This window comes from Oncorhynchus keta, unplaced genomic scaffold (assembly GCF_023373465.1).
Source record: "Oncorhynchus keta strain PuntledgeMale-10-30-2019 unplaced genomic scaffold, Oket_V2 Un_contig_15729_pilon_pilon, whole genome shotgun sequence".
NCBI classification, from domain to species: domain Eukaryota; kingdom Metazoa; phylum Chordata; class Actinopteri; order Salmoniformes; family Salmonidae; genus Oncorhynchus; species Oncorhynchus keta.
Window position 1 is genome coordinate 22,108 of NW_026279478.1, and position 25,814 is coordinate 47,921.

The window sequence follows — 25,814 nt, forward strand, 5'->3', positions numbered from 1 at the left end:
TCAGCCCAGCCCAGCCTACACTGTTGGTTAGGTGGTATCTCAGCCCAGCCTACACTGTTGGTTAGGTGTTATCTCAGCCCAGCCTACACTGTTGGTTAGGTGGTGTCTCAGCCCAGCCTACACTGTTGGTTAGGTGATATCTCAGCCCAGCCTACACTGTTGGTTAGGTGGTATCTCAGCCCAGCCCAGCCTACACTGTTGGTTAGGTGGTATCTCAGCCCAGCCTACACTGTTGGTTAGGTGGTATCTCAGCCCAGCCCAGCCTACACTGTTGGTTAGGTGGTATCTCAGCCCAGCCCAGCTGGTTAGGTGGTATCTCAGCCCAGCCCAGCCTACACTGTTGGTTAGGTGGTATCTCAGCCTACACCCAGCCCAGCCTACACTGTTGGTTAGGGTCAGCCCAGCCCAGCCTACACTGTTGGTTAGGTGGTATCTCAGCCCAGCCCTGCCCAGTACACTGGTTAGGTGATATCTCAGCCCAGCCCAGCCTACACTGTTGGTTAGGTGGTATCTCAGCCCAGCCCAGCCTACACTGTTGGTTAGGTGATATCTCAGCCCAGCCCAGCCTACACTGTTGGTTAGGTGGTATCTCAGCCCAGCCTACACTGTTGGTTAGGTGATATCTCAGCCCAGCCCAGCCTACACTGTTGGTTAGGTGGTATCTCAGCCCAGCCCAGCCTACACTGTTGGTTAGGTGATATCTCAGCCCAGCCTACACTGGTTAGGTGATATCTCAGCCCAGCCTACACTGTTGGTTAGGTGGTATCTCAGCCCAGCCTACACTGTTGGTTAGGTGGTATCTCAGCCCAGCCCAGCCTACACACTGTTCAGCCCAGTTCAGCCCAGCCCAGCCTACACTGTGGTTAGGTGGTATCTCAGCCCAGCCTACACTGTTGGTTAGGTGGTATCTCAGCCCAGCCCAGCCTACACTGTTGGTTAGGTGGTATCTCAGCCCAGCCCAGCCTACACTGTTGGTTAGGTGATATCTCAGCCCAGCCCAGCCTACACTGTTGGTAGGTGGTATCTCAGCCCAGCCTACACTGGTAGGTGGTATCTCAGCCCAGCCCAGCCTACACTGTTGGTTAGGTGATATCTCAGCCCAGCCTACACTGTTGGTTAGGTGATATCCAGCCCAGCCCAGCCTATCTCAGCCCACTGCCCCAGCCTACACTGTTGGTTAGGTGATATCTCAGCCCAGCCTACACTGTTGGTTAGGTGGTATCTCAGCCCAGCCCAGCCTACACTGTTGGTTAGGTGATATCTCAGCCCAGCCCAGCCTACACTGTTGGTTAGGTGATATCTCAGCCCAGCCTACACTGTTGGTTAGGTGATATCTCAGCCCAGCCCAGCCTACACTGTTGGTTAGGTGGTATCTCAGCCCAGCCCAGCCTACACTGTTGGTTAGGTGATATCTCAGCCCAGCCCCTACACTGTTGGTTAGGTGGTATCTCAGCCCAGCCTACACTGTTGGTTAGGTGGGTCAGCCCAGCCCAGCCTACTGTTGGTTAGGTGATATCTCAGCCCAGCCTACACTGTTGGTTAGGTGGTATCTCAGCCCAGCCCAGCCTACACTGTTGGTTAGGTGGTATCTCAGCCCAGCCCAGCCTACACTCAGCCCAGCCTACACTGTTGGTTAGGTGATATCTCAGCCCAGCCCAGCCTACACTGTTGGTTAGGTGGTATCTCAGCCCAGCCTACACTGTTGGTTAGGTGGTATCTCAGCCCAGCCCAGCCTACACTGTTGGTTAGGTGGTATCTCAGCCCAGCCCAGCCTACACTGTTGGTTAGGTGGTATCTCAGCCCAGCCTACACTGTTGGTTAGGTGATATCTCAGCCCAGCCCAGCCTACACTGTTGGTTAGGTGGTATCTCAGCCCAGCCTACACTGTTGGTTAGGTGGTATCTCAGCCCAGCCCAGCCTACACTGTTGGTTAGGTGATATCTCAGCCCAGCCTACACTGTTGGTTAGGTGATATCTCAGCCCAGCCCAGCCTACACTGTTGGTTAGGTGGATATCTCAGCCCAGCCTACACTGGTTAGGTGTTCAGCCCAGGTGATATCTCAGCCCAGCCTACACTGTTGGTTAGGTGATATCTCAGCCCAGCCTACACTGTTGGTTACTGTTGGTGGTATCTCAGCCCAGCCCAGCCTACACTGTTGGTTAGGTGGTCAGCCCAGCCTACACTCTCAGCCCAGCCTACACTGTTGGTTAGGTGATATCTCAGCCCAGGTGGTTAGGTGGTATCTCAGCCCAGCCCAGCCTACACTGGTTGGTCAGCCCAGCCTACACTGTTGGGTGGTATCTCAGCCCAGCCTACACTGTTGGTTAGGTGGTATCTCAGCCCAGCCTACACTGGTTGGTTAGGTGGTTAGGTATCTCAGCCCAGCCCACACTGTTGGTTAGGTGGTATCTCAGCCCAGCCCAGCCTACACTGGTTAGGTGGTTCAGCCCAGGTGGATATCTCAGCCCAGCCCAGCCTACACTGTTGGTTAGGTGGTATCTCAGCCCAGCCCAGCCTACACTGTTGGTTAGGTGATATCTCAGCCCAGCCTACACTGTTGGTTAGGTGATATCTCAGCCCAGCCTACACTGTTGGTTAGGTGGTATCTCAGCCCAGCCTACACTGTTGGTTAGGTGGTATCTCAGCCCAGCCCAGCCTACACTGTTGGTTAGGTGGTATCTCAGCCCAGCCTACACTGTTGGTTAGGTGATATCTCAGCTCAGCCCAGCCTACACTGTTGGTTAGGTGATATCTCAGCCCAGCCTACACTGTTGGTTAGGTGATATCTCAGCCCAGCCCACTGTTGGTTAGGTGATATCTCAGCCCAGCCTACACTGTTGGTTAGGTGATATCTCAGCCCAGCCTACACTGTCTGGTTAGGTGATATCTCAGCCCAGCCTACACTGTTGGTTAGGTGATATCTCAGCCCAGCCTACACTGTTGGTTAGGTGATATCTCAGCCCAGCCTACACTGTTGGTTAGGTGGTATCTCAGCCCAGCCTACACTGTTGGTTAGGTGGTATCTCAGCCCAGCCTACACTGTTGGTTAGGTGATATCTCAGCCCAGCCTACACTGTTGGTTAGGTGATATCTCAGCCCAGCCTACACTGTTGGTTAGGTGATATCTCAGCCCAGCCTACACTGTTGGTTAGGTGGTATCTCAGCCCAGCCTACACTGTTGGTTAGGTGGTATCTCAGCCCAGCCCAGCCTACACTGTTGGTTAGGTGATATCTCAGCCCAGCCTACACTGTTGGTTAGGTGGTATCTCAGCCCAGCCCAGCCTACACTGTTGGTTAGGTGGTATCTCAGCCCAGCCTACACTGTTGGTTAGGTGATATCTCAGCCCAGCCTACACTGTTGGTTAGGTGATATCTCAGCCCAGCCTACACTGTTGGTTAGGTGGTATCTCAGCCCAGCCTACACTGTTGGTTAGGTGGTATCTCAGCCCAGCCCAGCCTACACTGTTGGTTAGGTGGTATCTCAGCCCAGCCCAGCCTACACTGTTGGTTAGGTGATATCTCAGCCCAGCCTACACTGTTGGTTAGGTGATATCTCAGCCCAGCCCAGCCTACACTGTTGGTTAGGTGGTATCTCAGCCCAGCCCAGCCTACACTGTTGGTTAGGTGGTATCTCAGCCCAGCCCAGCCTACACTGTTGGTTAGGTGGTATCTCAGCCCAGCCTACACTGTTGGTTAGGTGATATCTCAGCCCAGCCCAGCCTACACTGTTGGTTAGGTGGTATCTCAGCCCAGCCTACACTGTTGGTTAGGTGGTATCTCAGCCCAGCCTACACTGTTGGTTAGGTGATATCTCAGCCCAGCCTACACTGTTGGTTAGGTGGTATCTCAGCCCAGCCCAGCCTACACTGTTGGTTAGGTGGTATCTCAGCCCAGCCCAGTCTACACTGTTGGTTAGGTGATATCTCAGCCCAGCCTACACTGTTGGTTAGGTGGTATCTCAGCCCAGCCCAGCCTACACTGTTGGTTAGGTGGTATCTCAGCCCAGCCTACACTGTTGGTTAGGTGATATCTCAGCCCAGCCTACACTGTTGGTTAGGTGGTATCTCAGCCTGTAACTCCCCTGTTCCCTGACCTTGTAACTCTCCTGTTCCCTGACCTTGTAACTCTCCTGTTCCCTGTCCTTGTAACTCCCCCGACCTTGTAACTCTCCTGTTCCCTGACCTTGTAACTCCCCTGTTCCCTGACCTTGTAACTCTCCTGTTCCCTGACCTTGTAACTCTCCTGTTCCCTGACCTTGTAACTCTCCTGTTCCCTGACCTTGTAACTCTCCTGTTCCCTGACCTTGTCTGTTTCAGATCTAACTCTCCTGTTCCCTGACCTTGTAACTCTCCTGTTCCCTGACCTTGTAACTCCCCTGTTGCCTGACCTTGTAACTCTCCTGTTCCCTGACCTTGTAACTCTCCTGTTCCCTGACCTTGTGACTCTCCTGTTCCCTGACCTTGTCTGTTTCAGATCTAACTCTCCTGTTCCCTGACCTTGTAACTCTCCTGTTCCCTGACCTTGTAACTCTCCTGTTCCCTGACCTTGTCTGTTTCAGATCTAACTCTCCTGTTCCCTGACCTTGTAACTCTCCTGTTCCCTGACCTTGTCTGTTTCAGATCTAACTCTCCTGTTCCCTGACCTTGTAACTCTCCTGTTCCCTGACCTTGTAACTCTCCTGTTCCCTGACCTTGTAACTCTCCTGTTCCCTGACCTTGTCTGTTTCAGGTCTAACTCTCCTGTTCCCTGACCTTGTCTGTTTCAGGTCTAACTCTCCTGTTCCCTGACCTTGTCTGTTTCAGGTCTAACTCTCCTGTTCCCTGACCTTGTCTGTTTCAGATCTAACTCTCCTGTTCCCTGACCTTGTCTGTTTCAGATCTAACTCTCCTGTTCCCTGACCTTGTAACTCTCCTGTTCCCTGACCTTGTAACTCTCCTGTTCCCTGACCTTGTAACTCTCCTGTTCCCTGACCTTGTAACTATCCTGTTCCCTGACCTTGTAACTCTCCTGTTCCCTGACCTTGTCTGTTTCAGATCTAACTCTCCTGTTCCCTGACCTTGTCTGTTTCAGATCTAACTCTCCTGTTCCCTGACCTTGTAACTCTCCTGTTCCCTGACCTTGTAACTCTCCTGTTCCCTGACCTTGTCTGTTTCAGATCTAACTCTCCTGTTCCCTGACCTTGTCTGTTTCAGGTCTGTGTACGATGACCAGCCTAATGCCCACAAGAGGTTTATGGAGAAGCTTGAGGTCAGGATCCGTAACCATGACAGAGAGATAGAGAAGATGTGTAACTTCCACCACCAGGGGTTTGTGGATGCCATCACCGAGCTGCTCAAAGTCCGTGCCGACGCAGAGAAACTGATGGTGAGACAGGAGACCCAATCAAATCAGAGTGTATTAGTCACATGCTGCCAATATATAACAGGTGTAGTGAAATGCTGACTTATAGGCTCAAACCAACAGTGTGAAAATAAGGTGTGTGTGTGTGTGTGTGTGTGTGTGTGTGTGTGTGTGTGTGTGTGTGTGTGTGTGTGTGTGTGTGTGTGTGTGTGTGTGTGTGTGTGTGTGTGTGTGTGTGTGTGTGTGTGTGTGTGTGTGTGTGTGGGTAAGTAAAGAAATAAAACAACAGTAAAAATACATTTGAAATAAGAGTAGCGAGGCTATATACAGACGCCTGTTAGTCAGCATGTAGATATGGTTAAAGTGACTATGCATATATGATGAACAGAGAGTAGCAGTAGAGAGGCTATATACAGACACCTGTTAGTCAGCATGTAGATATGGTTAAAGTGACTATGCATATATGATAAACAGAGAGTAGCAGTAGAGAGGCTATATACAGACACCTGTTAGTCAGCATGTAGATATGGTTAAAGTGACTATGCATATATGATGAACAGAGAGTAGCAGTAGAGAGGCTATATACAGACACCAGTTAGTCAGCATGTAGATATGGTTAAAGTGACTATGCATATATGATAAACAGAGAGTAGCAGTAGTGAGGCTATATACAGACACCTGTTAGTCAGCATGTAGATATGGTTAAAGTGACTATGCATATATGATGAACAGAGAGTAGCAGTAGAGAGGCTATATACAGACACCAGTTAGTCAGCATGTAGATATGGTTAAAGTGACTATGCATATATGATAAACAGAGAGTAGCAGTAGAGAGGCTATATACAGACACCTGTTAGTCAGCATGTAGATATGGTTAAAGTGACTATGCATATATGATGAACAGAGAGTAGCAGTAGAGAGGCTATATACAGACACCAGTTAGTCAGCATGTAGATATGGTTAAAGTGACTATGCATATATGATAAACAGAGAGTAGCAGTAGTGAGGCTATAAACAGACACCAGTTAGTCAGCATGTAGATATGGTTAAAGTGACTATGCATATACGATAAACAGAGAGTAGCAGTAGAGAGGCTATATACAGACACCAGTTAGTCAGCATGTAGATATGGTTAAAGTGACTATGCATATATGATAAACAGAGAGTAGCAGTAGAGAGGCTATATACAGACACCTGTTAGTCAGCATGTAGATATGGTTAAAGTGACTATGCATATATGATGAACAGAGAGTAGCAGTAGAGAGGCTATATACAGACACCTGTTAGTCAGCATGTAGATATGGTTAAAGTGACTATGCATATATGATGAACATGGAGTAGCAGTAGAGAGGCTATATACAGACACCTGTTAGTCAGTATGTAGATATGGTTAAAGTGACTATGCATATATGATAAACAGAGAGTAGCAGTAGAGAGGCTATATACAGACACCAGTTAGTCAGCATGTAGATATGGTTAAAGTGACTATGCATATATGATAAACAGAGAGTAGCAGTAGAGAGGCTATATACAGACACCAGTTAGTCAGCATGTAGATATGGTTAAAGTGACTATGCATATATGATAAACAGAGAGTAGCAGTAGAGAGGCTATATACAGACACCTGTTAGTCAGCATGTAGATATGGTTAAAGTGACTATGCATATATGATAAACAGAGAGTAGCAGTAGTGAGGCTATAAACAGACACCTGTTAGTCAGCATGTAGATATGGTTAAAGTGACTATGCATATATGATGAACAGAGAGTAGCAGTAGAGAGGCTATATACAGACACCAGTTAGTCAGCATGTAGATATGGTTAAAGTGACTATGCATATATGATAAACAGAGAGTAGCAGTAGAGAGGCTATATACAGACACCTGTTAGTCAGCATGTAGATATGGTTAAAGTGACTATGCATATATGATAAACAGAGAGTAGCAGTAGAGAGGCTATATACAGACACCAGTTAGTCAGCATGTAGATATGGTTAAAGTGACTATGCATATATGATAAACAGAGAGTAGCAGTAGAGAGGCTATATACAGACACCTGTTAGTCAGCATGTAGATATGGTTAAAGTGACTATGCATATATGATGAACAGAGAGTAGCAGTAGAGAGGCTATATACAGACACCTGTTAGTCAGCATGTAGATATGGTTAAAGTGACTATGCATATATGATGAACAGAGAGTAGCAGTAGAGAGGCTATATACAGACACCTGTTAGTCAGCATGTAGATATGGTTAAAGTGACTATGCATATATGATAAACAGAGAGTAGCAGTAGAGAGGCTATATACAGACACCTGTTAGTCAGCATGTAGATATGGTTAAAGTGACTATGCATATATGATAAACAGAGAGTAGCAGTAGTGAGGCTATAAACAGACACCTGTTAGTCAGCATGTAGATATGGTTAAAGTGACTATGCATATATGATGAACAGAGAGTAGCAGTAGAGAGGCTATATACAGACACCAGTTAGTCAGCATGTAGATATGGTTAAAGTGACTATGCATATATGATAAACAGAGAGTAGCAGTAGAGAGGCTATATACAGACACCTGTTAGTCAGCATGTAGATATGGTTAAAGTGACTATGCATATATGATAAACAGAGAGTAGCAGTAGAGAGGCTATATACAGACACCTGTTAGTCAGCATGTAGATATGGTTAAAGTGACTATGCATATATGATAAACAGAGAGTAGCAGTAGAGAGGCTATATACAGACACCTGTTAGTCAGCATGTAGATATGGTTAAAGTGACTATGCATATATGATGAACATGGAGTAGCAGTAGAGAGGCTATATACAGACACCTGTTAGTCAGCATGTAGATATGGTTAAAGTGACTATGCATATATGATGAACAGAGAGTAGCAGTAGAGAGGCTATATACAGACACCTGTTAGTCAGCATGTAGATATGGTTAAAGTGACTATGCATATATGATGAACAGAGAGTAGCAGTAGAGAGGCTATATACAGACACCTGTTAGTCAGCATGTAGATATGGTTAAAGTGACTATGCATATATGATGAACAGAGAGTAGCAGTAGAGAGGCTATATACAGACACCAGTTAGTCAGCATGTAGATATGGTTAAAGTGACTATGCATATATGATAAACAGAGAGTAGCAGTAGAGGCTATATACAGACACCTGTTAGTCAGCATGTAGATATGGTTAAAGTGACTATGCATATATGATGAACAGAGAGTAGCAGTAGAGAGGCTATATACAGACACCTGTTAGTCAGCATGTAGATATGGTTAAAGTGACTATGCATATATGATGAACAGAGAGTAGCAGTAGAGAGGCTATATACAGACACCTGTTAGTCAGCATGTAGATATGGTTAAAGTGACTATGCATATATGATGAACAGAGAGTAGCAGTAGAGAGGCTATATACAGACACCTGTTAGTCAGCATGTAGATATGGTTAAAGTGACTGCATATATGATGAACAGAGAGTAGCAGTAGTGAGGCTATAAACAGACACCAGTTAGTCAGCATGTAGATATGGTCAAAGTGACTATGCATATATGATGAACAGAGAGTAGCAGTAGAGAGGCTATATACAGACACCTGTTAGTCAGCATGTAGATATGGTTAAAGTGACTATGCATATATGATAAACAGAGAGTAGCAGTAGAGAGGCTATATACAGACACCAGTTAGTCAGCATGTAGATATGGTTAAAGTGACTATGCATATATGATAAACAGAGAGTAGCAGTAGAGAGGCTATATACAGACACCTGTTAGTCAGTATGTAGATATGGTTAAAGTGACTATGCATATATGATAAACAGAGAGTAGCAGTAGAGAGGCTATATACAGACACCTGTTAGTCAGTATGTAGATATGGTTAAAGTGACTATGCATATATGATAAACAGAGAGTAGCAGTAGAGAGGCTATATACAGACACCTGTTAGTCAGCATGTAGATATGGTTAAAGTGACTATGCATATATGATGAACAGAGAGTAGCAGTAGTGAGGCTATATACAGACACCAGTTAGTCAGCATGTAGATATGGTCAAAGTGACTATGCATATATGATAAACAGAGAGTAGCAGTAGAGAGGCTATATACAGACACCAGTTAGTCAGCATGTAGATATGGTTAAAGTGACTATGCATATATGATAAACAGAGAGTAGCAGTAGTGAGGCTATCAGATACAGATACAGACACCAGTTAGTCAGCATGTAGATATGGTTAAAGTGACTATGCATATATGATGAACAGAGAGTAGCAGTAGTGAGGCTATATACAGACACCAGTTAGTCAGCATGTAGATATGGTCAAAGTGACTATGCATATATGATAAACAGAGAGTAGCAGTAGAGAGGCTATATACAGACACCTGTTAGTCAGCATGTAGATATGGTTAAAGTGACTATGCATATATGATGAACAGAGAGTAGCAGTAGCGTAAAAAGAGACCTAAAGAAATGGAAACTATGGATCTATCTAGTCTACCTCTATGTTGAACCAGGGATAGTAGTGGATCTATCTAGTCTACCTCTATGTTGAACCAGGGATAGTGTTGGATCTATCTAGTCTACCTCTATGTTGAACCAGGGATAGTAGTGGATCTATCTAGTCTACCTCTATGTTCAACCAGGGATAGCGTTGGATCTATCTAGTCTACCTCTATGTTCAACCAGGGATAGTAGTGGATCTATCTAGTCTACCTCTATGTTGAACCAGTGATAGTGTTGGATCTATATAGTCTACCTCTATGTTCAACCAGGGATAGTAGTGGATCTATCTAGTCTACCTCTATGTTCAACCAGGGATAGTGGTGGATCTATCTAGTCTACCTCTATGTTGAACCAGGGATAGTAGTGGATCTATCTAGTCTACCTCTATGTTGAACCAGGAATATCAGTGGATCTATCTAGTCTACCTCTATGTTGAACCAGGGATAGTAGTGGATCAATGTAGTCTACCTCTATGTTGAACCAGGGATAGTAGTGGATCTATCTAGTCTACCTCTATGTTCAACCAGGGATAGTAGTGGATCTATCTAGTCTACCTCTATGTTGAACCAGGGATAGTAGTGGATCTATCTAGTCTACCTCTATGTTGAACCAGGGATAGTAGTGGATCTATCTAGTCTACCTCTATGTTCAACCAGGGATAGTAGTGGATCTATCTAGTCTACCTCTATGTTGAACCAGGGATAGTAGTGGATCTATCTAGTCTACCTCTATGTTCAACCAGGGATAGTAGTGGTGGGCGGCAGCTAGCTAGTGGTTAGGGCGTTGGACTAGTGAACCGGAAGGTTATCGAGTTCAAACCCCGAGCTGAGAAGGTCGGGGTTTGAACTCGCAACCTTCCGGTTACTAGTCCAATGCTCTAACCACTACGTTACGCTGTCGCTCTGCCCCTGAACAGGCAGTTAACCCACTGTTCCCAGGCCGTCATTGAAAATAAGAATATGTTCTTAACTGACTTGCCTGGTTAAATAAAGGTAAAATAAAAATTAAAAAATGTTCAACCAGGGATAGTAGTGGATCTATCTAGTCTACCTCTATGTTGAACCAGGGATAGTAGTGGATCTATCTAGTCTACCTCTATGTTGAACCAGGGATAGTAGTGGATCTATCTAGTCTACCTCTATGTTCAACCAGGGATATCAGTGGATCTATCTAGTCTACCTCTATGTTCAACCAGGGATAGTAGTGGATCTATCTAGTCTACCTCTATGTTGAACCAGGGATAGTAGTGGATCTATCTAGTCTACCTCTATGTTGAACCAGGGATAGTAGTGGATCTATCTAGTCTACCTCTATGTTCAACCAGGGATAGTAGTGGATCTATCTAGTCTACCTCTATGTTGAACCAGGGATAGTAGTAGATCTATCTAGTCTACCTCTATGTTGAACCAGGGATAGTAGTGGATCTATCTAGTCTACCTCTATGTTGAACCAGGGATAGTAGTGGATCTATCTAGTCTACCTCTATGTTCAACCAGGGATATCAGTGGATCTATCTAGTCTACCTCTATGTTGAACCAGGGATAGTAGTGGGTCTATCTAGTCTACCTCTATGTTCAACCAGGGATATCAGTGGATCTATCTAGTCTACCTCTATGTTGAACCAGGGATAGTAGTAGATCTATCTAGTCTACCTCTATGTTGAACCAGGGATAGTAGTGGATCTATCTAGTCTACCTCTATGTTGAACCAGGGATAGTAGTGGATCTATCTAGTCTACCTCTATGTTCAACCAGGGATATCAGTGGATCTATCTAGTCTACCTCTATGTTGAACCAGCGATAGCTGCGATAGAAGCACAGAAGGACGTAAAAATGGGTGAACTTCCCTTTTAAGGGTTCTTATAGAGAAGGAACTATGAGAGGTTTCTCCTCCTAGATGACATCATTAACTGTCTCCCTCCCCCGGACTGAGCCGGTCTAGGTTCCCCCAGGACTGAGCCGGTCTAGGTTCCCCCAGGACTAAGCCGGTCTAGGTTCCCCCAGACTGAGCCGGTCTAGGTTCCCCCAGGACTGAGCCGGTCTAGGTTCCCCCAGGACTGAGCCGGTCTAGGTTCCCCAGGACTGAGCCGGTCTAGGTTCCTCCAGGACTGAGCCGGTCTAGGTTCCCCAGGACTGAGCCGGTCTAGGTTCCCCCAGGACTGAGCCGGTCTAGGTTCCCCCAGACTGAGCCGGTCTAGGTTCCCCCAGACTGAGCCGGTCTAGGTTCCCCCAGACTGAGCCGGTCTAGGTTCCCCCAGGACTGAGCCGGTCTAGGTTGACCTAACGATGCCTCCCCAGGACTGAGCTGGTCTAGGTTCCCCAGGACTGAGCCGGTCTAGGTTCCCTCAGGACTGAGCCGGTCTAGGTTGACCTAACGATGCCTCCCCAGGACTGAGCCGGTCTAGGTTCCCCAGGACTGAGCCGGTCTAGGTTGACCTAATGATGCCTCCCCAGGACTGAGCTGGTCTAGGTTCCCCAGGACTGAGCCGGTCCCCAGGACTGACCTAACGATGCCTCCCCCAGGACTGAGCTGGTCTAGGTTCCCCAGGACTGAGCCGGTCTAGGTTCCCCAGGACTGAGCCGGTCTAGGTTGACCTAACGATGCCTCCCCCAGGACTGAGCCGGTCTAGGTTCCCTCAGGACTGAGCCGGTCTAGGTTGACCTAATGATGCCTCCCCAGGACTGAGCTGGTCTAGGTTCCCCCAGGACTGAGCCGGTCTAGGTTCCCCCAGGACTGAGCCGGTCTAGGTTCCCTCAGCCCAGCTGCACCGAGGCCAGCTCTCTTTAACTCTCTTTCCCCAGCTGAAAGTGGTCTTTAGATGAGTAGATGGTCTGATTGGTCGACCCAAGGTTGTAACTGGACCAATCATTAGCCAGTAATATGAAGCATGTTCAGATAACAGGGCAGCGGGTACTGCAGCAGATCAACAAGCTCACTGGCCATTTTTCTCCCACAGATTAATGAGACTTTTTAATTAACCCCAGAATAAATGGCTTCCTTATTACCATGAGCTAATGAGACGCAATGTGGGAACCTCCCTGTGTGGTCGTTCTGTCCCTACTGTCCCCCTGCACCTGCAGCTGCCCACCTCCCTCCTAACTCAGCCTGAGTTCTCTCCGGATCCCTCCACTCTGTGAATCAACCAACCAGTGACTGTTCTGTGTATTCAGCTCTGAAACCCAATGTTTAATGACCAGACAAATGCAGTGAGCTCTTTCACTGTAGACGATGAATGGCACATGGAGCTCATTGAGGTTATCAGGAAAGGGCCCACTGGTCAATTGGGTCATTGAATTTAATTGTTTGACAAAGACCTGTAGAGACAAGTAGAGTTTAAACATCCTCAATGTATAATTGACAAGTTGACAGAATCTGTTGTTGGGGGGGGGGGGACTGTCATAATCTATTACGCCGCATAACAGCCTCCATGCCGACCAACACTTCCAAGTTCCCCGTTGCAGATTGAATCAGAATTTGCCTTTGTCCCTGTGCCCTCGTGGAGGCTGATCTGATTACAAGGTGAGCAGCTACGACAGGAAGTTGTCTGACAGTAGTGATCTTTTTATTTTAAGGGCCAGGTTACCGACACGAACAGAAGACTGCAAGACGCCGGCAGAGAGGTGAGACTCTTCGTTCCCCCGTGTCAGTGTTGCCTGTGGTCAGTTAGAGGACAGATGGAGACAGGAAGCACCTCTGACTGACCTCTCTCCGTAATTGGGGAGGTCTTAACTCTTTTGACCTCTCTTATGTAAAGGTGACAGCCCAAACGGAGGAGGTGATTCGCTGTCGGATACAGCAGAGGAACATGACTACCACTGTGGAGAGACTACAGCTGTGTATACCTGGTGAGATATAACATAACATCTATAAACACTGTGTGTTCTGAAAGCTACCTCTCCCCTCTCTTCTTTCTGTTCTAAAAGCTACCTCTCCCCTCTCTTCTTTCTGTTCTGAAAGCTACCTCTCCCCTCTGTTCTTAAAGCTACCTCTCTTCTTCTGTTCTAAAAGCTACCCCTTCTTTCTGTTCTAAAAGCTACCTCTCTTCTTTCTGTTCTAAAAGCTACCTCTCTTCTTTCTGTTCTGAAAGCTACCTCTCCCCTCTGTTCTTAAAGCTACCTCTCTTCTTTCTGTTCTAAAAGCTACCCCTTCTTTCTGTTCTAAAAGCCACCCCTTCTTTCTGTTCTGAAAGCTACCTCTCCCCTCTGTTCTTAAAGCTACCTCTCTTCTTTCTGTTCTAAAAGCTACCTCTTTTTTTCTGTTCTAAAAGCTACCTCTTCTTTCTGTTCTAAAAGCTACCTATTCTTTCTGTTCTAAAAGCTACCTCTTCTTTCTGTTCTAAAAGCTACCTCTTCTTTCTGTTCTAAAAGCTACCTCTTCTTTCTGTTCTAAAAGCTACCTCTTCTTTCAGTTCTTAAAGCTACCTCTTCTTTCTGTTCTAAAAGCTACCTCTTCTTTCTGTTCTAAAAGCTACCTCTTCTTTCTGTTCTAAAAGCTACCTCTTCTTTCTGTTCTAAAAGCTACCTCTTCTTTCTGTTCTAAAAGCTACCCCTTCTTTCTGTTCTAAAAGCTACCTCTCCCCTCTGTTCTTCTGTTTTAAAAGCTACCTCTTCTTTCTGTTCTAAAAGTAACCTCTTCTTTCTGATTAAAACGACCTCTTCTTTCTGTTCTAAAAGCTACCTCTTCTTTCTGTTCTAAAAGCTACCTCTTCTTTCTGTTCTAAAAGCTACCTCTTCTTTCTGTTCTAAAAGCTACCTCTTCTTTCTGTTCTAAAAGCTACCTCTTCTTTCTGTTCTAAAAGCTACCTCTTCTTTCTGTTCTAAAAGCTACCCCTTCTTTCTGTTCTAAAAGCTACCTCTTCTGTTTTCTGTTTTAAAAGCTACCTCTTCTTTCTGTTCTAAAAGTAACCTCTTCTTTCTGTTTAAAAACGACCTCTTCTTTCTGTTCTAAAAGCTACCTCTTCTTTCTGTTCTAAAAGCTACCTCTTCTTTCTGTTCTAAAAGCTACCTCTTCTTTCTGTTCTAAAAGCTACCTCTTCTTTCTGTTCTAAAAGCTACCTCTCTCTTCTTTCTGTTCTAAAAGCTACCTCTCCCCTCTGTTCTTAAAGCTACCTCTCTTCTTTCTGTTCTAAAAGCTACCTCTTCTTTCTGTTCTAAAAGCTACCTCTTCTTTCTGTTCTTAAAGCCACCCCTTCTTTCTGTTCAAAAGCTACCTCTCTTCTTTCTGTTCTAAAAGCTACCTCTTCTTTCTGTTCTAAAAGCTACCCCATCTTTCTGTTCTAAAAGCCACCCCTTCTTTCTGTTCTGAAAGCTACCTCTCCTTTCTGTTCTTAAAGCTACCTCTCTTCTTTCTGTTCTAAAAGCTACCTCTTTTTTTCTGTTCTAAAAGCTACCTCTTCTTTCTGTTCTAAAAGCTACCTATTCTTTCTGTTCTAAAAGCTACCTCTTCTTTCTGTTCTAAAAGCTACCTCTTCTTTCTGTTCTAAAAGCTACCTCTTCTTTCTGTTCTAAAAGCTACCTCTTCTTTCAGTTCTTAAAGCTACCTCTTCTTTCTGTTCTAAAAGCTACCTCTTCTTTCTGTTCTAAAAGCTACCTCTTCTTTCTGTTCTAAAAGCTACCTCTTCTTTCTGTTCTAAAAGCTACCTCTTCTTTCTGTTCTAAAAGCTACCCCTTCTTTCTGTTCTAAAAGCTACCTCTTCTTTCTGTTCTAAAAGCTACCTCTCTTCTTTCTGTTCTAAAAGTAACCTCTTCTTTCTGATTAAAAACGACCTCTTCTTTCTGTTTTAAAAGCTACCTCTTCTTTCTGTTCTAAAAGCTACCTCTTCTTTCTGTTCTAAAAGCTACCTCTTCTTTCTGTTCTAAAAGCTACCTCTTCTTTCTGTTCTAAAAGCTACCTCTTCTTTCTGTTCTAAAAGCTACCTCTTCTTTCTGTTCTAAAAGCTACCTCTTCTTTCTGTTCTAAAAGCTACCTCTTCTTTCTGTTCTAAAAGCTACCTCTTCTTTCTGTTCTAAAAGCTACCTCTTCTTTCTGTTCTAAAAGCTACCTCTCTTCTTTCTGTTCTAAAAGCTACCTCTCTTCTTTCTGTTCTAAAAGCTACCTCTTCTTTCTGTTCTAAAAGCTACCTCTTCTTTCTGTTCTAAAAGCTACCTCTTCTTTCTGTTCTAAAAGCTACCTCTTCTTTCTGTTCTAAAAGCTACCTCTTCTTTCTGTTCTAAAAGTAACCTCTTCTTTCTGATTAAAAACGACCTCTTCTTTCTGTTCTAAAAGCTACCTCTTCTTTCTGTTCTAAAAGCTACCTCTTCTTTCTGTTCTAAAAGCTACCTCTTCTTTCTGTTCTAAAAGCTACCTCTTCTTTCTGTTTTAAAAGCTACCTCTTCTTTCTGTTCTAAAAGCTACCTCTTCTTTCTGTTCTAAAAGCTACCTCTTCTTTCTGTTCTAAAAGCTACCTCTCCCCTCTGTTCTTCTGTTTTAAAAGCTACCTCTTCTTTCTGTTCTAAAAGTAACCTCTTCTTTCTGATTACCTCTTCTTTCTGTTCTTAAAAGCTACCTCTTCTTTCTGTTCTAAAAGCTACCTACCTCTTCTTTCTGTTCTAAAAGCTACCTCTTCTTTCTGTTCCCCTTCTTTCTGTTCTAAAAGCTACCTCTTCTTTCTGTTCTAAAAGCTACCTCTTCTTTCTGTTCTAAAAGTAACCTCTTCTTTCTGATTAAAAGCTACCTCTTCTTTCTGTTCTAAAAGCTACCTCTTCTTTCTGTTCTAAAAGCTAACTCTCCCCTCTTATTGTTCCTTTTTGCAGTCCTAGAAATGTACAATAAATTGAAGGAGCAGCTGGAATCCAAAAGGTATGTGCACTTACTTTACTCTCCTCACCTTGTTCACTGTTGTCGTCATCAATGTTACTCCACCACAATATATTAACAATAAAGTCCCTGTCTCGAGACAACATGGTGCTTTGGACAGACCTTAACGCTTTCCTAGAAACCCTCTCTGGCTCAATATAGCTCATAATCAAAAGGCACGCTGTCTTTACGTCACAGAATCCTGAACGATTCACGGAAATAATGACTGAAGGAAGCATAGAAGCTATTTCAATGGAACCGAGCAGAGGGGAAGTGACGCTCACGCTGAACCAGACAGTGATGACCCTTCCCCGTCGCTTATCGTCTGTTTAATCAGTCACCACACATCACGGGAGAGGTCACCATTCAAACGCAGGACAGTTGACCTTCTTCACAGCACGGGGAGAGGTCACCATTCAAACGCAGGACAGTTGACCTTCTTCACATCACGGGGAGAGGTCACCATTCAAACGCAGGACAGTTGACCTTCTTCACATCACGGGAGAGGTCACCATTCAAACGCAGGACAGTTGACCTTCTTCACATCACGGGGAGAGGTCACCATTCAAACGCAGGACAGTTGACCTTCTTCACATCACGGGGAGAGGTCACCATTCAAACGCAGGACAGTTGACCTTCTTCACAGCACGGCGCTGGCCGAGACAACATTGCTGTCACAGGCGCCGGTTAGAGAGTTGGAAAGAGACTTCCTAGCTTTGCCATCGATGGCTTCTGTGACATCATGGGCAGCGCCACTGAGGGAAATCTATATTTTAAAGTAGACCACTTTCTTCTATATGTTTATTGGCGGTAGACAAACTGAAAATGGGTAGGCCTCTAGCGCCACCCGCTGGAGTGGACAGGCCTCTAGCGCCTCCCGCTGGAGTGGACAGGCCTCTAGCGCCTCCCGCTGGAGTCGACAGTGGACACGCCTCTAGCTCCGCCCGTGGAGTGGACTGGAGTGGGCCTCTAGCGCCGCCCGCTGGAGTGGACAGGCCTCTAGCGCCTCCCGCTGGAGTGGACAGGCCTCTAGCGCCTCCCGCTGGAGTGGACAGGCCTCTAGCGCCGCCCGCTGGAGTCGACATTGGACAGGCCTCTAGCGCCGCCCGCTGGAGTGGACAGGCCTCTAGCCTCCCGCTGGAGTGGACAGGCCTCCCGCTGGAGTGGACAGGCCTCTAGCGCCTCCCGCTGGAGTGGACAGGCCTCTAGCGCCTCCCGCTGGAGTGGACAGGCCTCTAGCGCCTCCCGCTGGAGTGGACAGGCCTCTAGCGCGCCTCCCGCTGGAGTGGACAGGCCTCTAGCGCCGCCCGCTGGAGTGGACAGGCCTCTAGCGCCTCCCGCTGGAGTGGACAGGCCTCTAGCGCCGCCCGCTGGAGTGGACAGGCCTCTAGCGCCTCCCGCTGGAGTGGACAGGCCTCTAGCGCCTCCCGCTGGAGTGGACAGGCCTCTAGCGCCTCCCGCTGACATTGGACAGGCCTCTAGCGCCTCCCGCTGGAGTGGACAGGCCTCTAGCGCCTCCCGCTGGAGTGGACAGGCCTCTAGCGCCTTCTGCTGGAGTGGACAGGCCTCTAGCGCCCCTGCTGGAGTGGACAGGCCTCTAGCGCCTCCCGCTGGAGTGGACAGGCCTCTAGCGCCTGCTGGAGTGGACAGGCCTCTAGCGCCGCCCGCTGGAGTGGACAGGCCTCTAGCGCCTCCCGCTGGAGTGGACAGGCCTCTAGCGCCTCCCGCTGGAGTGGACAGGCCTCTAGCGCCTCCCGCTGGAGTGGACAGGCCTCTAGCGCTCCCGCTGGAGTGGACAGGCCTCTAGCGCTCCCGCTGCAGTGGACAGGCCTCTAGCGCCTCCCGCTGCAGTGGACAGGCCTCTAGCGCCTCCCGCTGGAGTGGACAGGCCTCTAGCGCCTCCCGCTGGAGTGGACAGGCCTCTAGCGCCTCCCGCTGGAGTGGACAGGCCTCTAGCGCCTCCCGCTGGAGTGGACAGGCCTCTAGCGCCTCCCGCTGGAGTGGACAGGCCTCTAGCGCCTCCCGCTGGAGTGGACAGGCCTCTAGCGCCTCCCGCTGGAGTGGACAGGCCTCTAGCGCCTCCCGCTGGAGTGGACAGGCCTCTAGCGCCTCCCGCTGGAGTGGACAGGCCTCTAGCGCCTCCCGCTGGAGTGGACAGGCCTCTAGCGCCTCCCGCTGGAGTGGACAGGCCTCTAGCGCCTCCCGCTGGAGTGGACAGGCCTCTAGCGCCTCCCGCTGCAGTGGACAGGCCTCTAGCGCCTCCCGCTGGAGTGGACAGGCCTCTAGCGCCTCCCGCTGGAGTGGACAGGCCTCTAGCGCCTTCCGCTGGAGTGGACAGGCCTCTCGCCTCCCGCTGGAGTGGACAGGCCTCTCGCGCCTCCCGCTGGAGTGGACAGGCCTCTAGCGCCTCCCGCTGGAGTGGACAGGCCTCTAGCGCCTCCCGCTGGAGTGGACAGGCCTCTAGCGCCTCCCGCTGGAGTGGACAGGCCTCTAGCGCCTCCCGCTGGAGTGGACAGGCCTCTAGCGCCTCCCGCTGGAGTGGACAGGCCTCTAGCGCCTCCCGCTGGAGTGGACAGGCCTCTAGCGCCTCCCGCTGGAGTGGACAGGCCTCTAGCGCCTCCCGCTGGAGTGGACAGGCCTCTAGCGCCTCCCGCTGCAGTGGACAGGCCTCTAGCGCCTCCCGCTGGAGTGGACAGGCCTCTAGCGCTCCCGCTGGAGTGGACAGGCCTCTAGCGCCTCCCGCTGGAGTGGACAGGCCTCTAGCGCCTCCCGCTGGAGTGGACAGGCCTCTAGCGCCTCCCGCTGGAGTGGACAGGCCTCTAGCTCCGCCCGCTGGACAGTGGACAGGCCTCTAGCGCCGCCCGCTGGAGTGGACAGGCCTCTAGCGCCTCCCGCTGGAGTGGACAGGCCTCTAGCTCCTCCCGCTGGAGTGGACAGGCCTCTAGCGCCTTCCGCTGGAGTGGACAGGCCTCTAGCGCCTCCCGCTGGAGTGGACAGGCCTCTAGCTCCTCCCGCTGGAGTGGACAGGCCTCTAGCGCCTCCCGCTGGAGTGGACAGGCCTCTAGCGCCTCCCGCTGGAGTGGACAGGCCTCTAGCGCCTCCCGCTGGAGTGGACAGGCCTCTAGCGCCGCCCTGCTGGAGTGGACAGGCCTCTAGCGCCTCCCTGCTGGAGTGGACAGGCCTCTAGCGCCGCCCTGCTGGAGTGGACAGGCCTCTAGCGCCGCCCTGCTGGAGTGGACAGGCCTCTAGCGCCGCCCTGCTGGAGTGGACAGGCCTCTAGCGCCGCCCTGCTGGAGTGGACAGGCCTCTAGCGCCGCCCTGCTGGAGTGGACAGGCCTCTAGCGCCGCCCTGCTGGAGTGGACAGGCCTCTAGCGCCTCCCGCTGGAGTGGACAGGCCTCTAGCGCCGCCCTGCTGGAGTGGACAGGCCTCTAGCGCCTCCCGCTGGAGTGGACAGGCCTCTAGCGCCACCCGCTGGAGTTGACAGGCCTCTAGCGCCTCCCGCTGGAGTGGACAGGCCTCTAGCGCCTCCCGCTGGAGTGGACAGGCCTCTAGCGCCTCCCGCTGGAGTGGACAGGCCTCTAGCGCCTCCCGCTGGAGTGGACAGGCCTCTAGCGCCTCCCGCTGGAGTGGACAGGCCTCTAGCGCCTCCCGCTGGAGTGGACAGGCCTCTAGCGCCTCCCGCTGGAGTGGACAGGCCTCTAGCGCCTTCTGCTGGAGTGGACAGGCCTCTAGCGCCTCCCGCTGGAGTGGACAGGCCTCTAGCGCCGCCCTGCTGGAGTGGACAGGCCTCTAGCGCCGCCCTGCTGGAGTGGACAGGCCTCTAGCGCCGCCCTGCTGGAGTGGACAGGCCTCTAGCGCCTTCTGCTGGAGTGGACAGGCCTCTAGCGCCTCCCGCTGGAGTGGACAGGCCTCTAGCGCCTCCCAGGCTGGAGTGGACAGGCCTCTAGCGCCTCCAGCTGGAGTGGACAGGCCTCTAGCGCCTTCCGCTGGAGTGGACAGGCCTCTAGCGCCGCCCGCTGGAGTGGACAGGCCTCTAGCGCCTCCCGCTGGAGTGGACAGGCCTCTAGCGCCGCCCGCTGGAGTGGACAGGCCTCTAGCGCCTCCCGCTGGAGTGGACAGGCCTCTAGCTCCGCCACACACACTGGCTAGGACACACACACACACACTAGAATCACACACTTAACGAGCATGCCCCACAGTTCATTTAAAAAAAAAAAAAAGCTATTGGTGTGAGTGTTTTGAGTGAAATAAGCCTCATACTGTTTAGGACAGTGGTTCCCAACCAAGACTACTAGCACCCCTGGGGTACTGGGACTATCCACTGGGGGCGGACTTCAGGACTACTAGGACCCCTGGGGTACTGGGACTATCCACAGGGGGACTTTAGGACTACTAGGACTCCTGGGGTACTGGCCTCTGACTATCCACAGGGGGGACTTCAGGACTACTAGGACCCCTGGGGTACTGGGTCTATCCACGCTGGGGGGACTTTAGGACTACTAGGACTCCTGGGATACTGGGTCTATCCACAGTGGGGGGACTTCAGGGCTACTAGGACCCCTGGGGTACTGGGTCTATCCACAGCTGGGGGGGACTTTAGGACTACTAGGACTCCTGGGGTACTGGGGCTATCCACAGTGGGGGGGACTTCAGGGCTACTAGGACCCCTGGGGTACTGGGTCTATCCACAGTGGGGGGCTTCAGGGATACTAGGACCCCTGGGGTACTGGGGCTATCCACAGGGGGACTACTAGGACCCCTGGGGTATTGGGTCTATCCACAGGGGGGACTACTAGCACTCCTGGGGTACTGGGGCTATCCACAGTCCCGCTGGGGGGGGGACTTCAGGGCTACTTGGACCCCTGGGGTACTGGGACTATCCACAGGGGGACTTCAGGACTACTAGGACCCCTGGGGTACTGGGACTATCCAAAGGGGGACTTTAAGACTCCTGGGGTACTGGTACTTTCCACAGGGGGGACTTCAGGACTACTAGGACCCCTGGGGTACTGGGTCTATCCACAGGGGGACTTTAGGACTACTAGGACTCCTGGGGTACTGGGGCTATCCACAGTGGGGGGACTTCAGGGCTACTAGGACCCCTGGGGTACTGGGGCTATCCACAGTGGGGGGACTTTAGGACTACTAGGACTCCTGGGGTACTGGGGCTATCCACAGTGGGGGGACTTCAGGGCTACTAGGACCCCTGGGGTACTGGGTCTATCCACAGTGGGGGGGCTTCAGGGATACTAGGACCCCTGGGGTACTGGGGCTATCCACAGGGGGACTACTAGGGCCCCTGGGGTATTGGGTCTATCCACAGGGGGGACTACTAGGACTCCTGGGGTACTGGGGCTATCCACAGTGGGGGGACTTCAGGGCTACTTGGACCCCTGGGGTACTGGTACTTTCCACAGGGGGCTTTAGGACTCCTGTGGTACTGGTACTTTCCACAGGGGGACTTCAGGACTACTAGGACCCCTGGGGTACTGGGACTATCCACAGTGGTGGGGGGCTTCAGGGATACTAGGACCCCTGGGGTACTGGGGCTATCCACAGGGGGGGGGGACTACTAGGACCCTGGGGTATTGGGTCTATCCACAGGGGGGGGGGACTACTAGGACTCCTGGGGTACTGGGGCTATCCACAGTGGGGGGACTTCAGGGCTACTTGGACCCCTGGGGTACTGGGACTATCCACAGGGGGACTTCAGGACTACTAGGACCCCTGGGGTACTGGGACTATCCACAGGGGGACTTTAGGACTCCTGGGGTACTGGTACTTTCCACAGGGGGACTTCAGGACTACTAGGACCCCTGGGGTACTGGGACTATCCACAGGGGGGACTTTAGGACTCCTGGGGTACTGGGGCTATCCACAGTGGGGGGACTTCAGGACTACTAGGACCCCTGGGGTACTGGGTCTATCCACAGGGGGACTTCAGGACTACTAGGACCCCTGGGGTACTGGGACTATCCACAGGGGGACTTCAGGACTACTAGGACCCCTGGGGTACTGGGACTATCCACAGGGGGACTTCAGGACTACTAGGACCCCTGGGGTACTGGGACTATCCACAGGGGGACTTCAGGACTACCAGGACCCCTGGGGTACTGGGACTATCCACAGGGGAGACTTCAGGACTACTCGTACCCCTGGGGGTAGTTCAGGGGGCCTCTGGGTTGAGCAAATTATAAAGGTTAGGACATGGGGGTATTATGTGATGTCATCACTGGGTTAAGACATGGGGGTTATTATGTTGTGATGTCATCACTGGGTTAGGACATTGTGACATGTCATGCCACTCACAGTAAACACCACCCACAGTAAACACCACCCACAGTAAACACCACTCACAGTAAACACCACTCACAGTAAACACCACCCAGCCCAGGCCTTTGTCACACCACCCACAGTAAACACCACCCAGCCCAGGCCTTTGTCATACCACTCACAGTAAACACCACCTACAGTAAACACCACCCACAGTAAACACCACTCACAGTAAACACCACCCACAGTAAACACCACTCACAGTAAACACCACCCAGGGTAAACACCACTCACAGTAAACACCACCCAGCCCAGGCCTTTGTCACACCACCCACAGTAAACACCACCCAGCCCAGGCCTTTGTCATACCACTCACAGTAAACACCACCCACAGTAAACACCACCCACAGTAAACACCACCCACAGTAAACACCACCCACAGTAAACACCACCCAGCCCAGGTCTTTGTCATGCCACTCACAGTAAACACCACCCACAGTAAACACCACCCAGCCCAGGTCTTTGTCATGCCACTCACAGTAAACACCACCCACAGTAAACACCACTCACAGTAAACACCACCCACAGTAAACACCACCCACAGTAAACACCACCCACAGTAAACACCACTCACAGTAAACACCACCCACAGTAAACACCACTCACAGTAAACACCACTCACAGTAAACACCACCCACAGTAAACACCACTCACAGTAAACACCACCCACAGTAAACACCACTCACAGTAAACACCACTCACAGTAAACACCACCCACAGTAAACACCACCCACAGTAAACACCACTCACAGTAAACACCACCCACAGTAAACACCACCCACAGTAAACACCACTCACAGTAAACACCACCCACAGTAAACACCACCCACAGTAAACACCACCCACAGTAAACACCACCCACAGTAAACACCACCCACAGTAAACACCACCCACAGTAAACACCACCCACAGTAAACACCACCCACAGTAAACACCACCCAGCCCAGGTCTTTGTCATGCCACTCACAGTAAACACCACCCACAGTAAACACCACCCACAGTAAACACCACCCACAGTAAACACCACCCACAGTAAACACCACCCACAGTAAACACCAACCACAGTAAACACCACTCACAGTAAACACCACCCACAGTAAACACCACCCACAGTAAACACCACCCACAGTAAACACCACCCAGCCCAGACCTTTGTCATACCACTCACAGTAAACACCACCCACAGTAAACACCACCCACAGTAAACACCACCCACAGTAAACACCACCCACAGTAAACACCACCCACAGTAAACACCACCCACAGTAAACACCACCCACAGTAAACACCACCCACAGTAAACACCACCCACAGTAAACACCACCCACAGTAAACACCACCCAGCCCAGGCCTTTGTCATGCCACTCACAGTAAACACCACCCACAGTAAACACCACCCACAGTAAACACCACCCACAGTAAACACCACCCACAGTAAACACCACCCACAGTAAACACCACCCACAGTAAACACCACCCACAGTAAACACCACCCACAGTAAACACCACCCACAGTAAACACCACCCACAGTAAACACCACCCACAGTAAACACCACCCACAGTAAACACCACCCACAGTAAACACCACCCACAGTAAACACCACCCACAGTAAACACCACCCACAGTAAACACCACCCACAGTAAACACCACCCACAGTAAACACCACCCACAGTAAACACCACCCACAGTAAACACCACCCACAGTAAACACCACCCACAGTAAACACCACCCACAGTAAACACCACCCACAGTAAACACCACCCACAGTAAACACCACCCAGGCCTTTCACATAAACAGTCCTTTAGTCTGTTATACTGATAAAAGACTGAATCTACTGTATGACCCCACATCCTGTATATTTAGTAGTCCTGTAGCTCAGTTGGTAGAGCATGGCGCTTGCAACGCCAGGGTAGTGGGTTCGATTCCCGGGACCACCCATACGTAGAATGTATGCACACATGACTGTAAGTCGCTTTGGATAAAAGCGTCCGCTAAATGGCATATATACATATACATTTCAACACATTTCCCTCTTACAAGCCTATATAGCGAGACCTTATGCATTGGTCCTCTGTCATCTAATCATCCTTAAACATATCCAGCAGTGTTTCCACTAATACAACCCTCGGTCAGCAGAGTGATCCATTTGTACAGTAGCAGTATGAAAGCCAACCAGACTAGAGATGTGAGGGCAGGTATCTGTGTTCCAGGTAGAGAGGAGGGATGAGATGTCAGGGCAGGTATCTGTGTTCCAGGTAGAGAGGAGGGATGAGATGTGAGGGCAGGTATCTGTGTTCCAGGTAGAGAGGAGGGATGAGATGTGAGGGCAGGTATCTGTGTTCCAGGTAGAGAGGAGGGATGAGATGTGAGGGCAGGTATCTGTGTTCCAGGTAGAGAGGAGGGATGAGATGTGACGGCAGGTATCTGTGTTCCAGGTACTATGCTGCGTTGAAGACCATGGAGCAGCTGGAGAAGGTGTACATCCCCCGGGTCAGCCGCTACCGCTTCTGTCAGATCATGGCTGAGAACCTGCCCGAGCTCAGAGAGGACATTAAGGACATCTCCATGTCCAACCTCAAGGACTTCCTGGAGAGCATCAGGAAACACTCGGACAAGATCGGAGAGACCGCCATGAAACAGGTAAGAGACGTTGTTGTTATATAGAAACAGGCAGAGTACAGGTACTAAACAGGTAAGAGACGTTGTTGTTGTTATATAGAAACAGGCAGAGTACAGGTACTAAACAGGTAAGAGACGTTGTTGTTATATAGAAACAGGCAGAGTACAGGTACTAAAC

General features: G+C 49.8%; 1 protein-coding gene across 1 annotated transcript in view; it reads left to right on the forward strand.

Moving 5' to 3' along the window:
* Window positions 1-5,131: 5,131 nt before the first annotated feature.
* LOC127919086 (exocyst complex component 6-like) overlaps window positions 5,132-25,814 on the forward strand; it is a gene marked incomplete at its 5' end in the record, with an annotated part of 69,368 nt that continues 48,685 nt past the window's right edge. The window contains 5 exons of the mRNA XM_052502515.1: window positions 5,132-5,365; window positions 13,416-13,463; window positions 13,598-13,688; window positions 16,635-16,680; window positions 25,453-25,657. Of these exons, the coding sequence (XP_052358475.1) occupies window positions 5,132-5,365; window positions 13,416-13,463; window positions 13,598-13,688; window positions 16,635-16,680; window positions 25,453-25,657 (624 nt within the window). The remainder of the gene's footprint in view (window positions 5,366-13,415; window positions 13,464-13,597; window positions 13,689-16,634; window positions 16,681-25,452; window positions 25,658-25,814) is intronic.